Raw genomic sequence first — 13,572 nt, 5'->3', positions numbered from 1 at the left:
TGCTCGTAGAGGCTGAGGGAGAGGATGCCGTTGCCACGCAATGCCAAGATGCTGAGCACCAAGCAGTCCCGAGCAGGCAAGGTGAGCTCTGCTGCAGAGAATGCCAACGCTGAGAAGGTGAGTCCTGTGCTGGGCAAGGGGTGTGGGAGGCTCCTGTGGGGCAGCTGGCTCCCCATCTTCTAACAGCCTTTATTGCAGGATGAGAGCTGTCAGGCCAAGAGGTCTCCATCCTCACCCCAGGGTGGGCCCAAGAAGAGGTCAGCATTTGGGGACATCACTAATGTGAGTGCTTCTGTGGGCGTGGGGGCTTTGGTGCCCCCTATGAGCCCCCCATGGGAGTGGGGCTGGATATCCCCTCCAGTATGCAGAGTCGGGGGTGTCCTGTGCCCCGTCAGCAGGAGGAGAGGTCTCCCTGCAGGGCACACCTCGCTTCCCTCTGTGCACCTCTGCATGCTCCCATTCTCACCCAAACAGGCTCACAAGAACCAGGTGGTGGCAGGGAAGAAGGAGGCTGTGAAAGTGGCACCACACAAGGCACAGAGGGCCCATGCTGCCCTGGGGGTGGCCAAGAACAATGAGATCAACCTGAAAAAGTGAGTAGCCAGGGGAGATGGGGACTGGGGCAGGGGGGACACTGCAGGGCCAGCACCTGCAAACCTGTACCATAGGGAAGAACAGGCAGTGGTGGGGGCTTCCTCTGGGTGATGGAGACCATAAGCCAGATGGGGAGGGCAGACAGTAGATAAAATCCTCAAGTTGGCAGTGGTGGGGGCTTCCTCTGGGTGATGGAGACCATAAGCCAGATGGGGAGGGCAGACAGTAGATAAAATGGCCTCAAGTTGCACCAGGGGAGGTTTAGATTGGATATTAGGAAAAATTTCTTTACCAAAAGGGTTGTCAAGCGTTGGAACAAGCTGCCCAGGGAAGTGGCTGAGTCACCATCCCTGGAGGTATTTAAAAGATGTGTAGATGTGGTGCTTAGGGACATGGTTTAGTGGTGGACTTGGCAGTGTTAGGTTTACAGCTGGACTTGATGATCTTAAAGGTTTTTTCCAACCTAAATTATTCTAAGAGTCTCTATGGGGATATTTTACAGGTGATTTAGCCCTTTCCTGAAGCAGCAAGGGGCTCTGGAGAACCCCTTTCAGCCAGGAGATGTGGCTTCCTCCCAGTAATGATTTATGCTCTTGTCCTGCCTAGGTCAATGAAGAAAACTCCCCCGACAGAGGCTACTGCAGAGCCCAAGGAGGATCCTGTGCCAGAGGAGCCGGTGCCTGCTCAGGTACCGAAGCCCTCCAAGGAGAGGGCAGGGACTCTGGGCTGCAGCCTGGCCCCCAGTCTTATCCTGATGGTGCTGGTCTATGGCTGCCGCTGGTGATACCGGGGCACCAGGCAGTGCTTTGGACCTCAGAGATATCGGGCCAGTGTGATGGGAAGCTGGGGAGGGCGGTAAACCCCCCTGCCTTCTTCCTTCAAAAGATCTCCCATGGGAAAGAGTGGGGTGGGGGCTGCAGGGTGATGGGGAAGGGGGTGCAGAGGTGCAGCAGCCTTGCCCTGAAGGGGTGACTGGCACCCACAGAGCTCAGTCTCCCCCTTACCACTGCCTCCTCCATCCCACCAGGTACCAGAAGTGGAGGACATAGACAAGGAGCAGCTGGGTGACCCCTATGCCAATGCGGAGTACGCCAAGGAGATCTTTGAATACATGCGGGGAAGAGAGGTGGGTGATGCCTGGCCAGGGGGTGGCAGCCCTGTGTGGGAAAGGGGTAATCATGAGGGCAGGGCCACCTGCTGCGCAGAGGCTCTGAGCGCCTGGCAGGGGCCTGCATGGGGCGGGAGGGGGCTCATTTGAGAGTGGTGGTGTCTGTCGAGTCCCTGATAGCTGGTACCTCGGCAGGAGAAATTCATGCTCCCTGACTACATGGAGAAGCAGCCAGACATCAGCGGGGACATGCGTGCCATCCTGGTGGACTGGATGGTGGAGGTGCAGGTATGTGGGCATGGGGAGGGGGCATGGCCTTCTGCCGAGCGGCCCCCATCCTGCCTTTGGCATGTGGGACCTCAGTATGCTGGCAGAGGCTGCTGCAAGTGTCCCGAGTGCAGAGCTGATCTTCCCCCTCCCCAGGCTGGGGATGAGCCTGCATCCTTCCCTCCGAGCCTGGCCCTATGGGCACCTCTGGCCCCTGTGAGGGAACCTGGGGGGGCCAGGTGGGCCTAGCTTCTGCCTGACACCCATTCCTGCCCACCTGCCTGCATCCTTGCAGGAGAACTTTGAGCTGAACCACGAGACGCTGTACCTGGCTGTGAAGCTGGTGGACCACTACCTGGTGGAGGTGGTGAGCATGAGGGACAAGCTGCAGCTCATCGGCTCCACCGCCATCCTCATTGCCTCCAAATTTGAGGTGACTCCTTGTGTGCTGTCTTGGGGTGCTGGGGCAGAGGGGGCTGTGCCTCTCTGGTCCCCATGGGTTACTGGAGAAGGCCAGGTCCCCATGGTGCCGGGCCACTGCCCTGAGAGCTGCTGGGGTGGCATGCCTGTCCTTGTGTTACCCCTTCCTATCCCAAGGGCTGTGAATGCAGTCCTGGTGGGCTGGATCCTGTCTTCTGGTGTTACTGGAGACCTGGCTCCTCTCTGCTCTGCAGAGACCACCAGGACATCCGAGTTCAACCTCATGCAAGCAAGGCTTGGAGTTAGAGCCAAGGGCTGGGGCAGTATAGACAACACACAAGCCCCACTGGATGTTGTAACAGTCCTTTCAGGGTCTGGCAGGGCATGAGCCCTTACAGAGCCTGCAGACTGGTAGGATTTCCTGAGCGTTGCCAGGATAAGTCCTTGTTAGAGTGCTGAGCAGTTGTGCCCCAGCAGGAGCGTTGCCCACCGTGTGTGGATGACTTCCTCTACATCTGTGACGATGCCTACAAGCGGGAAGAGCTCATTGCTATGGAGATGAGCATCCTCAGCACCCTCAAGTTCGACATCAACATCCCCATCCCCTACCGGTTCCTGCGACGCTTTGCCAAGGTGGGTGTAGCAGGAGGGTGGGCTGGTGTCAAGATGCCTCCAGGCATCCCTTGTGTTGGCTCCCTGGGGTGGTGATGTGCATCCCTGGGGCCCTGGGCTCCCAGCTGGCAGCAAGGAGGGTTTGGCCAGGCCCCCCCAACAGGGTTAAGGGGTGAGGATGCTGATCTGTGGCAGGCTGGGGCTGTGGGATCTGTGTCCTGTGCCCTAGGGGCAGCACTCTAGATCCCAAAAAAGTTGAGGGGGGGAGCAGCATTGCTCAAAAGGCTGAGCCTTTCCCTGCCTGCCTGGCTGTAGTGTGCCCATGCCACCATGGAGACACTGACGCTGGCCCGCTTCCTCTGCGAGATGACCCTGCAGGAGTACGACTATGCCCAGGAGAGCCCCTCCAAGCTGGCTGCCAGCTGCCTGCTGCTGGCACTCACCATGAAGGACCTTGGTGGCTGGGTAAGCGCATGCTCAACCTGCTGTCCTCCCTGAGGCACCATGGGGGTGCAGGACTGGATGGACCAGTGTGCGGGGATAATGCTCTGGGGCTATGCTCAGATTTGTGGGGCTGGAGAGGGAAGATAATGGCTGTACCATTGCTGAGAGGACCCCCAGCTCAGCCCTGCTGTCCCTTTGCAGACCCCCACCCTGGAGTACTACAGCGGGTACCGCTCCCAGGACCTGCATCCCCTGGTGAAGAGGCTGAATTTCCTGCTCACATACCAGCCCCATGACAAGCTGAAGGCTGTGCGCACCAAGTACTCACACAGGTGAGCATGCCTGCCCACTCTGTGGAGGGTGGCACCACCAGCATGCACCCTTGGGTGCTGCAGAGAGCTTGGGGGGGCTCTGGTGGATGGGTGTCAGGGCTGTGGCTGAGCTCTAAGCCAACATCGTTCCTTCCAGGGTCTTCTTTGAGGTTGCCAAAGTCACCCCCATGGACATGCTCAAGCTGGAGGAGATACTGAAGAGCTGCTAGCCTTTATCTCTGTAAATAGCCTGTAAATAGCTGGGTGCTCTCTGGCAGGGGAGCACCATGTACATAAATAGCAGCAATTTTAACTGAAGGGGAGGGAAGGGGCGGGGGGAAAAAAAGTCATGTGGAGCTGTCAATAAAATATTGTGTTTTGTCTTATGAGCTGGTGGTGGAGATCATGCTGAGCCCCTGAGCTGTGTTGGGGCAGGGGGGGAGGGTTGCATGATGGGGAGCATAAAGGGGTCAGAGCAGGAAGCTGAAGGCTGAAGGGGCCAGGTCTCCATTACCCTCCCCACACCCCTCACCTAAGTAATGACACTACACAAGCAGCAGCAATGAGTATCTTTTCTCCAACTATTTACACAGCTTAAATACCCACATGGGGAAGGGGGATCTTTGCTTTGGCCCCAGTTTGGGCACACATATGGCAGCCCAAGCTCCTGTAGTGACCCTGCTGTGGGCTGGACTTGTCATGCCATGTTGCCTATGGGGCTACACCTCTGCTTTAGTGTTTCCAGCTCCACAGGTGTGGGAAGAAGCAGTGGCTCCAGGGACACTGGGGGACAAACAACCAGACAAAGCGAGGCAAGCAGGGGGACTCCACACACATGGGGCACAGTGGGGACCTAGAGCCCCCCTGCCTGACCCCTGGTCCCTAGGGGCAGCACCCAGTTTGTGGGCTGGGCTGCTGCCCTGCTGCTGGCCTAGGGTGGGTTGCTGAGCTCCTTAATGGCCTGGAGGACTCTCTTCATGTGGCCCACTTTTGTGATCCCCAGGTCCTGCAGGAAGGAGAGAAAGGAGCTGATGTGCTCGTAGGGGGCCAGCCCTCAGCTCTCGCTGGCAGGGAAGCCATGCAGCAGAGGACAAGGCTGCAAAGCCCAGCTCCCCATGCTCTCCCTGCAGTGCATGGTCCTTGCTAGGAGCCCTCTGTTCTCTTGCAAGCGTGTCCCCATGTCTGAGTGCAGGAAAGGGCATGGTGCTGTTGATCCTGCTTTGGGCAGGCATACAGAGCCTTGCAAGCTGGGGGGCTGGGGCCAACCCCCTCCTCTGCTTCCAGCCCCTGCATACAAGCTAAGCAAGTGGTGCAAGCTCAGCCTTGCTTTCCCCCCCCCGCCCCGACAAGGGATGGGGAGAGGAGGTATGGAGGACACCATGCTCCCCAGGGCTGGGGGTCCCTCAGGGGGGCACAAGGGGGATTGTACCTTCAGGTCTCTCCTCTCCAGCAGGATCAACTCAGAGCCCTGGATGTCATGCCGGACAAAAATGTCTCTGTACTCCCCTAAACCGAGCGCTTCCAGCCAAGCTGCCACCTCCTCGGAGCCCCACTTGTCTGCTAGCAGGGAGGAAAACCACAGAGGTGGACTGGGTCCCCGCAGAGGCAGCTGGATGCAGCAGGGCAGGCAGCAGGCAGCCGAGGGCAGCGGTGGTGGCAGGCTGCAGCCAGCATCCCCCCCCTCCCACCCCCAGCTCTGGCAGGGCCAGAGGCCACAGCAGGCTTAGGCTGGAGATGTTTCTCCTCAACTTACTTACGGAGCATCCGAGCTTCCCCTCGACAAGATCCCCAGTGCTGGGGCAGGAACTTACCCAAAGAGCTGATCTGTACCATAGCCCCCTTCTCCCCCTTGCAGTGGTGGTGGAGTTACAGGGCTGGGGGGCTCCGCATGTCCATTAGCAGAAAAATTAAGCTCTACGGGGCTGTTGGCGACAAAGGTGACATCCCCAGGCAGCCAGGACATGCCCTGTCCCCCTCCCAGAGGGTCCCTCCACAGCATGCCCAGGACAGGAGACCGATGGATAGGTCAGCACATGGGGGTCCCTACCAGTGTGGGCTGTGCCTGTCTCCCTCCCTGGCACGCCGCCTGTTTTACCTGGGAGTGCACTGTTGGTCTTCTGCTTTTGCACTTTGTCCTTGTCCTTCCTGGGCTTGGGGATGTTGAGGCGAAGCTTGAAGCTGCCCTTGTTGGCGCTGCCGGTGCTTTCCTGCGAGAAGCCAGGCTGAGGGGGGTCCTACAGCCCCCCGGGGCCACCTGGTGGGCTATGCCCCCCTTCCCCGGTCCCTGTGCACCCACCTCCTCAGTGGGGTGGACAATGGGACCCAGCCAGTGGATGTCCAGCAGCCTCTGCAGCTCCTGGCCCAGCACACTCAGGGGACCGTGCAGCACTTCCTCCTCCTGCGGTGAGTCCAGCTGTGGGGGACAGGGACCATCCCCAGCCCTGCTGCCACTCCAGAGGTGCTGGCCAAGGGCACGGCCCCCTCCGCTGGGGGGCTCGGGGTGCTCTCTGGTCCCGCACTCACCGCCTTCCCTTCCAGGAATGCCCTGGTCTCAGTGTACAGCTCCTTGATACTCAGCACCACCTCCACAGCCACGTTCCTGCTGAGAAACTGGGGGACATGGAGGGGTGACCCCTTGAGCAGCAGGGCTCCGGGGCAGCTGGGTGAAGGTTGCCTTGCACCCCCAGCCCTAGCTCACCTCCGAGGTGCCAGTGGCTTTGTTAGAGAGGGCTTCACTCAGTGCTAGGGAGCTGGTGTTGACAGCGTGTGCCAGCTCCTGCTCCACAGCTTTGTGAGCCTTGGCTGCCTCATGGATCCTGTGGGCGAGAGGGGCTGGAGCTGCCGGGGCTCCCCTGGGCTCAAGAGGCAGCACAGGACTAGGAGACCCCTGTAGCTATGGGTGGCCACAGCAAAGCTCCCCCCCCCGCCCCACCCCCTTGTGCCCACCACATCCCCCATCCCGCAGCCTGACCTGGCAATGAGAGTCTCAGCAACCCGCGAGACCTGCTGCAAGAGGCTGCTCTCCTCCTCAGTCAGGTACTCCATGGACTGCTGGGAGCTGAGCCGCGGCCGGGTGGCTGCTCGGTAGCTCTCCCCCTTCTGCTTGTCCTCCCAGGACTTGAGGGTGCTTTCAAATGCCTGCAGGGGACAGAGATGGCCCCCTCAGCCTGTCGCACCTCCCCATGCCCCAGCACAGCCCCGCTGCATGAGCTGTGCAACCCCAAGCTCACCCGGTCCCTTGTCAGCATCTGGGCTCGGTTCTTATGCTGGATCTTGATGATGCCGGGCGGCTGGATCCAGGCTTCTCCGTCCACCTGCACGGGAACGCCCTCATCCCCCCGGATGGTGATCTTCACCACGCGGCACTGTGGGGTGGACAGCCTGGGGTTGGCATCACAGCTGGCACTGCACTACTGGCTTCAGCTGCCATGCCAGGGCTGAAAAGCCTCCCAGCACCATGCCAGTGCCAGCCAGGAGCCTGGCTGAGCTGCATCGCCCCAGGCTCTGCTGGTGCCCCAAAAGCTTTCCAGCACCACGCAGGGTCCCACAGGGTCCCCTGCCCCGTACCTGCGCGATGCGATGGTGCTGGAGGTTGATGACCCGTGACACAGCCATCTGGATGCTGCCGAAGACAGCCACCACCTCCAGCTTCTTGTCATCAAAGGATGGAGCCCCAAAGTTCTGTAGAGGACCAGTACAAGTAAGACCCCCCCAAACCAGGCTCGTTTTGGGACCTAGCTTTTTTCCCCCTGTGTGTGCCCAAAGCAGGCACACCCTAGACCCCTGCCCGAGGGCTCCCAGGCTCCCTGGGACTGTGGGAAGGATGTCATGCCCCCCCTTCCCACCCCACGGTGCTGGCACTCACATTGTCTTCCTTGGTGCCTCCCCAGAAGTTGATGCCCCCGGCGTAGCTGGGAATGTTGAGGACAGCGATGCCCTGCAGGCTGGGCAGCGAGATGGGCACCCCATCACACTGCAAGAGAGGGCTGAGCCTGGGGGGCCACTGTGCCACCACCCCCCCCACCACATCCCTGTTCCTCCCAGCCCTGTACCTCCAGCTGCACCCGCTGCTCCAGGTTCTTGTAGGTACGCTGCAAGAGCTCCTTCGTGCCCAGCACCCCGTACCACATCATGTTCTTGGTGCGGCTGCTGCAGGGCAAAGCGGGCTGGGTGAGAGGGGCTGTGGGCTCCCCCCTGCCTGTCGCAGGCTCTGTGTCCACCCTGGGGCACTGGGCTGAACAGCCGGCCTGGACCGCTGGCCCTGTGCCTGCCTCAGTTTCCCCACTCCCAGAGCAGGGGGGCTGCCCACTAACTCCTGGAAGATGCAGGCTGCAGCATGTGGCACCCAGACATGCACCATTCCATGCTGGCATGGCAATGTCTCCTCTATCCAGGTGCAGAGTGGGTAAATCCCACCAAGCCCTCCTATGCCCGTTCACACACCCAGAGGGCATCAGAAGCCAGAGCCTCGCAGCAGCCCTCCCCCTTCCTGGGGGTGTTTGCAATCTGCCGCCCACCCAGGGGTGCTCACCCCAGCACCGCAGCACTGGGTGCAGGTGGAAAACCTGCCGCAGGAAGGGGTCCCCAGGCAGGCACAGCAGCCCCAAGCTAACCCCATGGCTCCCGGCATCCTGACGGCCCCTCCTGGTGCCAGCATTGGAGAGCTGGGGGGGGGGTGGTTACATGTTTTTCCCAGAGGAATCTGCAGGGGGGGGGGGTTCAGCCAACCTGCATTTCTTGGGGTGCTCATCCCGTTTATTGTTGAACTCCAGGGAGATCTTTGCATCCAGGCCAATGCCGAAGTAGTTATTCATGACGCATTTCTCCGAGAAGTGGCTGAAAGTGGCAGACAGGGCGGGCGAGTTGGGAGGCAGCTGCACATGGGTAGCTGCTGGGCTGGCACCGGGGGATGGGGTATAAAACCCGCTGGAGCTGTGGTGTGAGCTCCCAGAGGGGTTGGCACTGGGAAGCCTGACCCAAGCCAGCAGGGATGGCTGGAGCCCCCTCAGTCCCCATGGTGGGACACCCGTGGCGCACCCAGGACCTGCCTGCACTGGACAGGGGGGGAGCCCTGAGCTCCCAGCATGAGCACAATGCTGGCCAAGGAATGGCAGCAAGAGATCCTGCACTAGGCACATGCAGGCTTCCCTGGCACAGGCACCACAGGGCCAGGGAGGGCTGGGCACCAGGGATGCCACACTGGTGGGCATAGGATGCCTCAGCAGGCATCTCCAAGAGGCAGCGTGGTCCCAGCTCTGCTCCCACTCCGTGATGGGCAGCACGGGCAGGCCAGGGGCCACGGGGCGGGCAGGACCCCAGACTCACAGGGTGCTGGGGTCTTCGGGGAACTGCAAGCTGCCAAAGGTGTCCGGCCGGTCCAGGATGATGGAGGAAGACGCGGAGGTCACCGTCTCCCGCCGGGAGCCTGGCCGGGGAGAGGAGGCAGCTGCTGAACTGGCTCTTACCCTAAGCCCATCCCACGGCTCACCCCCGTGCCCCCCCAAAAAGCCACATGCCCTATTGGCATCTTACTGAGCCTCTCCTCCTCCTTGCTGAGTTCCTCTGAGCTGTCCTTCCTGCTGGGGCCTGCGCTGCCCCGGTAGGCTTGGGTCTGCTTGTTCTGCTCATCCACAGCTGGATGCAAAGAGGGGCATGACAGCAAGTCCTGGGCAGCACCATGGCCCTGCCCTCCCCTGTCCCCGGGTCAGCCTTGGGGGCTCATGCCAGGCAGGGCTCAGGGTGGCACCTCTGCCTCGCATTGGGGACCTCCCTCAGCCACACCAAGCATCAGAGAAGGGCTGATGCCCTTGGACTGCACAGCACTGCTGCTACCCCAAGGATTCAGATGAGGAAACCAAGGCACGGGTCCAGCACCAAGCTGCAGTGGCTCCGCAGCCCGTGCCAGGCTGCTGCAGTGCCACGCGAGCTGCCAGCCCCCACCACCCCCTCACCTTTCTCCGCCTGCTCAATGATTTGCCGCAGGGCTTTCTTCAGGCTGTTCGCCCGCAGCATGAGCTGCTCCTTGGATTTGAAGATGCGAGGCACAGGGCTGGGGTTGAAGCTGCCACCTTTCTCCTGGTCCTTGGTGTTGGCAGGGGTGGCCTGCGCCATTCCCTCAGGGACCACAATGGCCTGAGCCTCCTCGTTCAGCTCCCGCACCAGCGAGTCCAGCTTCTCGTTCAGCATGGCGCACTGCAGGCCGCCCACCATGCTCAGCACCCTGGCACAAGCCGCTGCCCACCGCCAATGGTGGGTGCTTCCCTGGTCACCCCATGCTTGCCTGGGCACCTGTAGTGCCTGGGTACCCCATGCTTGCCAGGACATCCCAAGTGCCTGGGCACCCCAAGCACAGCACACCCCAATGCATCCACAGCAAGGGCATGGACCACCGGAGCAGACCCCGCCAGCCCCTCCACTGCCTGGGTGCTGTGCCACCCAGCACACCCCAGCCCTCCAGCTCCCCTGCAACCCACCTTTCGTGCCATCATCTCGGCCTCCTGCTTATTCTCCGTTGCCCTCTTGTAAGCCCGGCCGACTTCAGCCACAAAGTCATTGACAGTGCCACAGAGGAACCTACCGAGGGAAGCAGCAGGCGGGTGGAGAGGGGCACAGCACAACCAGCCAGGCACAGATGCCAGCTGGGGGGACTGCTGGGATAATACCTCCCCTGCACTGGAGGGTCAGTGCTGGGCTTATCTGCCAGGCACCAGCACAGCCGGCAGCCGCTGGTGGCCAGACAGGGGACAGCCTGGCGTGGGGGGGGGCTCAGCACCCCTGGGGATATGCCCCCCGCCTGGCGGGGGGGGCTCCAGCACCCCCATCGCCAGCCCCCCTCCTTACTTTGCAGATGAGATCACCACCGAGTGCTTGTCTGACTCCAGGATCTTGGCCAGGTGGAAGGCAACAGAGTCGGCGTAGTGGGAGATCTGGGCCTGGAGGGGGACAGGGCAGGACAGCTGGAGCCATGACACCCTGCTGGGTGCCCGGCTCCAGGATGGAGCCTTGCCCAGCCAGCCCTGGATCAGCTGAATGAACAGCCCTCCTCGGCCCACTCCCCCAGCCCCGAGGGCAGCCATGCCCACACCGCCGGGCAGAGGGGATGCTCAGCCACAGCAGGAGGGAAACTGAGGCAAGGGGTTGAGTAGGAGCACACGGAAGAGTCCAAAATAGCCTGCCAGTAGCAGGTCAGCTCCACCTCACTCCACTGCCTGCTTCCAAGTGCATGTGCCAGGCTGAGACCCGACAGACTCATTTCATCGCATGCAGTCGGCTGCCAGCCCCCTCGCAGCCCCAGTCCCCAGGGACCCCCAGCACGACCTCTCCCTGTGCGATCCCACCCTGCATGCCCCTGAATTGGCTGATGGAGTGAATGGGGACCTGCCCCCCAGCCTGCCCTCCCCCATCTCAAACTCTCGGTCTCCAACAGTGCCCACCTGGATGTTGGAGTCCCCGTTCTCCTCCTCCTTCAGGGCTGGGGGGGACTGCTTGGGGGCCTCGTAGGTCAGCACGCTCCACCTGCCAAGCAGAGACCATGGCTGCCTGCCACCTCCTAGCACCCCAGCACAGGGACACGTGGGCAGGGGACGAGGACAGGCTGCCTGAGAGGTGCCGAGGCTGGGGGGGGAGCAGAGAGGCGCATGCCCTGTGCCATGCTCACCGATCCAGCATCTTGGTGGTGGCCCTTTCCAGCTTCTCCAGGATCTGCAGCAGCTGGGTGTCATCATCGCACAGGCTGCCCCAGCCCAGCACCCGTGCCAGGTCATTGCCGGTCCCCAGGGGCAGGACGCCCAGCTGGCACTGCAGGAGAGGGACGGGGCAGGGGGGAGCTCAGAGCAGCCCCCAAGGGCACCCACGACATCCCCAGTCCCGCCATGCCCATCGCTCGCAGCACTCCAGGGCATACGGGGGGGCTCCCAGCTGCGGCGGGTGCCGGTGCTGGGGATGGTGCCAGCCCGTGCCAGTGATGCCAGACACTCCCACTCACTTGCTTGTGGAGGCCAAGGGCGTCAATCTCGGAAAGCACCCAGCCCACACTGCCGTCCCCCCCGCACACTAGGATCCGGAAGGTGGAGAACTTCTGGAAGAGGCGCAGCCTGGAGGGGGACAGGAGATGGGCTGGGGGCTGTGCCGGGCACCCACCAGGACCCCGCCAGGGCCAGCCCAGGGCACCCAGGCCAGTGCTTACCCCAGGTGTGGGCCCCCATTCATGAGGTCGAAGACTTGGGCCGGGTTGAGGAACTGCTTGAACTTGCGCAGAAACTTGACGCCCTGGTTGTCCCCGCTCTTGGAGTTGACGAAGGCCAGGAGAGGGCTGGAGCAGGTCGAGGGGCAGGTGGCCTTCCAGAAACCTGTGGTGAGCCCAAGCACATGAGCCCCAGCCCCAGCTCCCACCCCCCAAGGACACTCATGGAGACACCTTAGGAGAGCAGAGGCCGCATGGACACCCTGACTGTGCTGTGCTCGACCCGCAGCGTGCTGGGGCCAGGCAGGAGGGACAGTGATCCGGGTGCCCAGGGGATGGTGAGCAGTGGGAGGAAGAGTAAGAGATGGCAGGTGAGCCCAAGCACATGAGCCCCAGCCCCAGCTCCCACCCCCCAAGGACACTCATGGAGACACCTTAGGAGAGCAGAGGCCGCATGGACACCCTGACTGTGCTGTGCTCGACCCGCAGCGTGCTGGGGCCAGGCAGGAGGGACAGTGATCCGGGTGCCCAGGGGATGGTGAGCAGTGGGAGGAAGAGTAAGAGATGGCAATGGGGATGGGAATGGGGATGGGGCGGGATGGAGCGATGGGCTGAGCAGTGGGAGGAAGAGTAAGAGATGGCAATGGGGATGGGAATGGGGATGGGGTGGGATGGGGATAGCGATGGGCAAGGGTAGCACTAGGGCAGATCCAAGTTAGGTTCCAGCTCCATCAGTGTCCCTGCAGGCACGAAGTGTGTCACCAAGCTGACTTGTATCCCCGGCCTGCCACTCCAAAAGGGGCAGCAGTGGTGGGCACACAGGAGGGTCAGTTCCTCGCTGTGCCAACAGCCCAGCTGGGTCCGACCCAGCAAAACCACATGGGAAGGGGGCACACTCCCACCTGGGGGTGCTTCCAGGGGTGGCACTGGCAGCCAGCATGACCACAGGGGACCAGCCGCAGCCCCAGTGGGCTGTACTGTCACCCTCAGCTCTGCTGCCTGCTCCTACCAGGGCTCTGGCGGGGTAGGTGTGAATGACGCAGAAGCCTCGGGAGGCTTGGCAGCCAGCACCATGCTTTTAAAGAAATGAGATGGGGAATAAAATGTGCCCGAGGCAGAGGAGGATTGATAGCTGGCCCACAGCCCGCACCCGCCTCAGGCACATCTTGGCCATCCCGGGCCATGGGACAGTGCCCACTGGCTCCTTCCCTTGGCAGACCTGGCAATGCTGCGGCAGGAGAAGCATCAGCCCTTGCTGCCGCTGGCACCCACCCCACAGCCAGAGCACCCAGAGCCCCGCAGGGTGTGACCGGAAGCCCCAGTGCCTTCACCACACGGGGAGCAGCATCCCCACAGCCCACTGCCGCCCAGCCCGGGCATCGCTCAATCTCTGCTTCCAACCTGGCCGAGCGGAGTGGATCGGCACAGCAAAACACTGGGGGCTGCTGACTCAGAGTGTGGGCTGCCGCGGAAGAGCCCACTGCCAGCAGCACCCGTATGCTGGGGAGGGACAGCAGGGTAGGAGGAGTGGGGCTGAGGCCCCGCCAGGCTGCTTCGCACGGTAGCAGAGTCCAGTTGGGCTCAGCAGCAGTCATGGCTGCCGGCCCCACAGCCGCGCCAGCCTCGGGTGATTT

At 62.0% G+C, this 13,572-nt stretch overlaps 2 protein-coding genes across 2 annotated transcripts in view; one reads left to right on the top strand and one right to left on the bottom strand.

Moving 5' to 3' along the window:
• Positions 1–24: 24 nt before the first annotated feature.
• Positions 25–3,994, top strand: CCNB3 (cyclin B3). The gene is made up of 11 exons (XM_009284592.1): positions 25–117; positions 199–282; positions 475–593; positions 1,201–1,282; positions 1,622–1,720; positions 1,898–1,990; positions 2,265–2,402; positions 2,867–3,022; positions 3,317–3,466; positions 3,647–3,777; positions 3,914–3,994. Exons 1-11 carry the CDS (start codon positions 25–27, stop codon positions 3,984–3,986), a joined length of 1,218 nt encoding a protein of 405 aa, XP_009282867.1. The 3' UTR covers positions 3,987–3,994.
• Positions 3,995–4,687: 693 nt separating this feature from the next.
• Positions 4,688–13,572, bottom strand: part of LOC103903412 (diacylglycerol kinase delta) — a 21,864-nt gene continuing 12,979 nt past the window's right edge. The window contains 21 exon segments of the mRNA XM_019473485.1: positions 4,688–4,762; positions 5,186–5,316; positions 5,852–5,963; positions 6,053–6,217; positions 6,220–6,366; positions 6,455–6,572; positions 6,728–6,894; positions 6,987–7,121; positions 7,324–7,437; positions 7,622–7,729; positions 7,809–7,905; positions 8,485–8,592; positions 9,082–9,181; positions 9,289–9,390; positions 9,708–9,948; positions 10,230–10,329; positions 10,597–10,688; positions 11,190–11,271; positions 11,414–11,553; positions 11,741–11,849; positions 11,942–12,104. Of these exon segments, the coding sequence (XP_019329030.1) occupies positions 4,688–4,762; positions 5,186–5,316; positions 5,852–5,963; positions 6,053–6,217; positions 6,220–6,366; positions 6,455–6,572; positions 6,728–6,894; positions 6,987–7,121; positions 7,324–7,437; positions 7,622–7,729; positions 7,809–7,905; positions 8,485–8,592; positions 9,082–9,181; positions 9,289–9,390; positions 9,708–9,948; positions 10,230–10,329; positions 10,597–10,688; positions 11,190–11,271; positions 11,414–11,553; positions 11,741–11,849; positions 11,942–12,104 (2,606 nt within the window).

This window comes from Aptenodytes forsteri, unplaced genomic scaffold (genome assembly GCF_000699145.1).
Source record: "Aptenodytes forsteri isolate BGI_AS27 unplaced genomic scaffold, ASM69914v1 Scaffold455, whole genome shotgun sequence".
NCBI lineage: Eukaryota > Metazoa > Chordata > Aves > Sphenisciformes > Spheniscidae > Aptenodytes > Aptenodytes forsteri.
The sequence above is the reverse complement of the archived record's forward strand: the minus strand, read 5'-3'. Positions and strand labels throughout refer to the sequence as shown.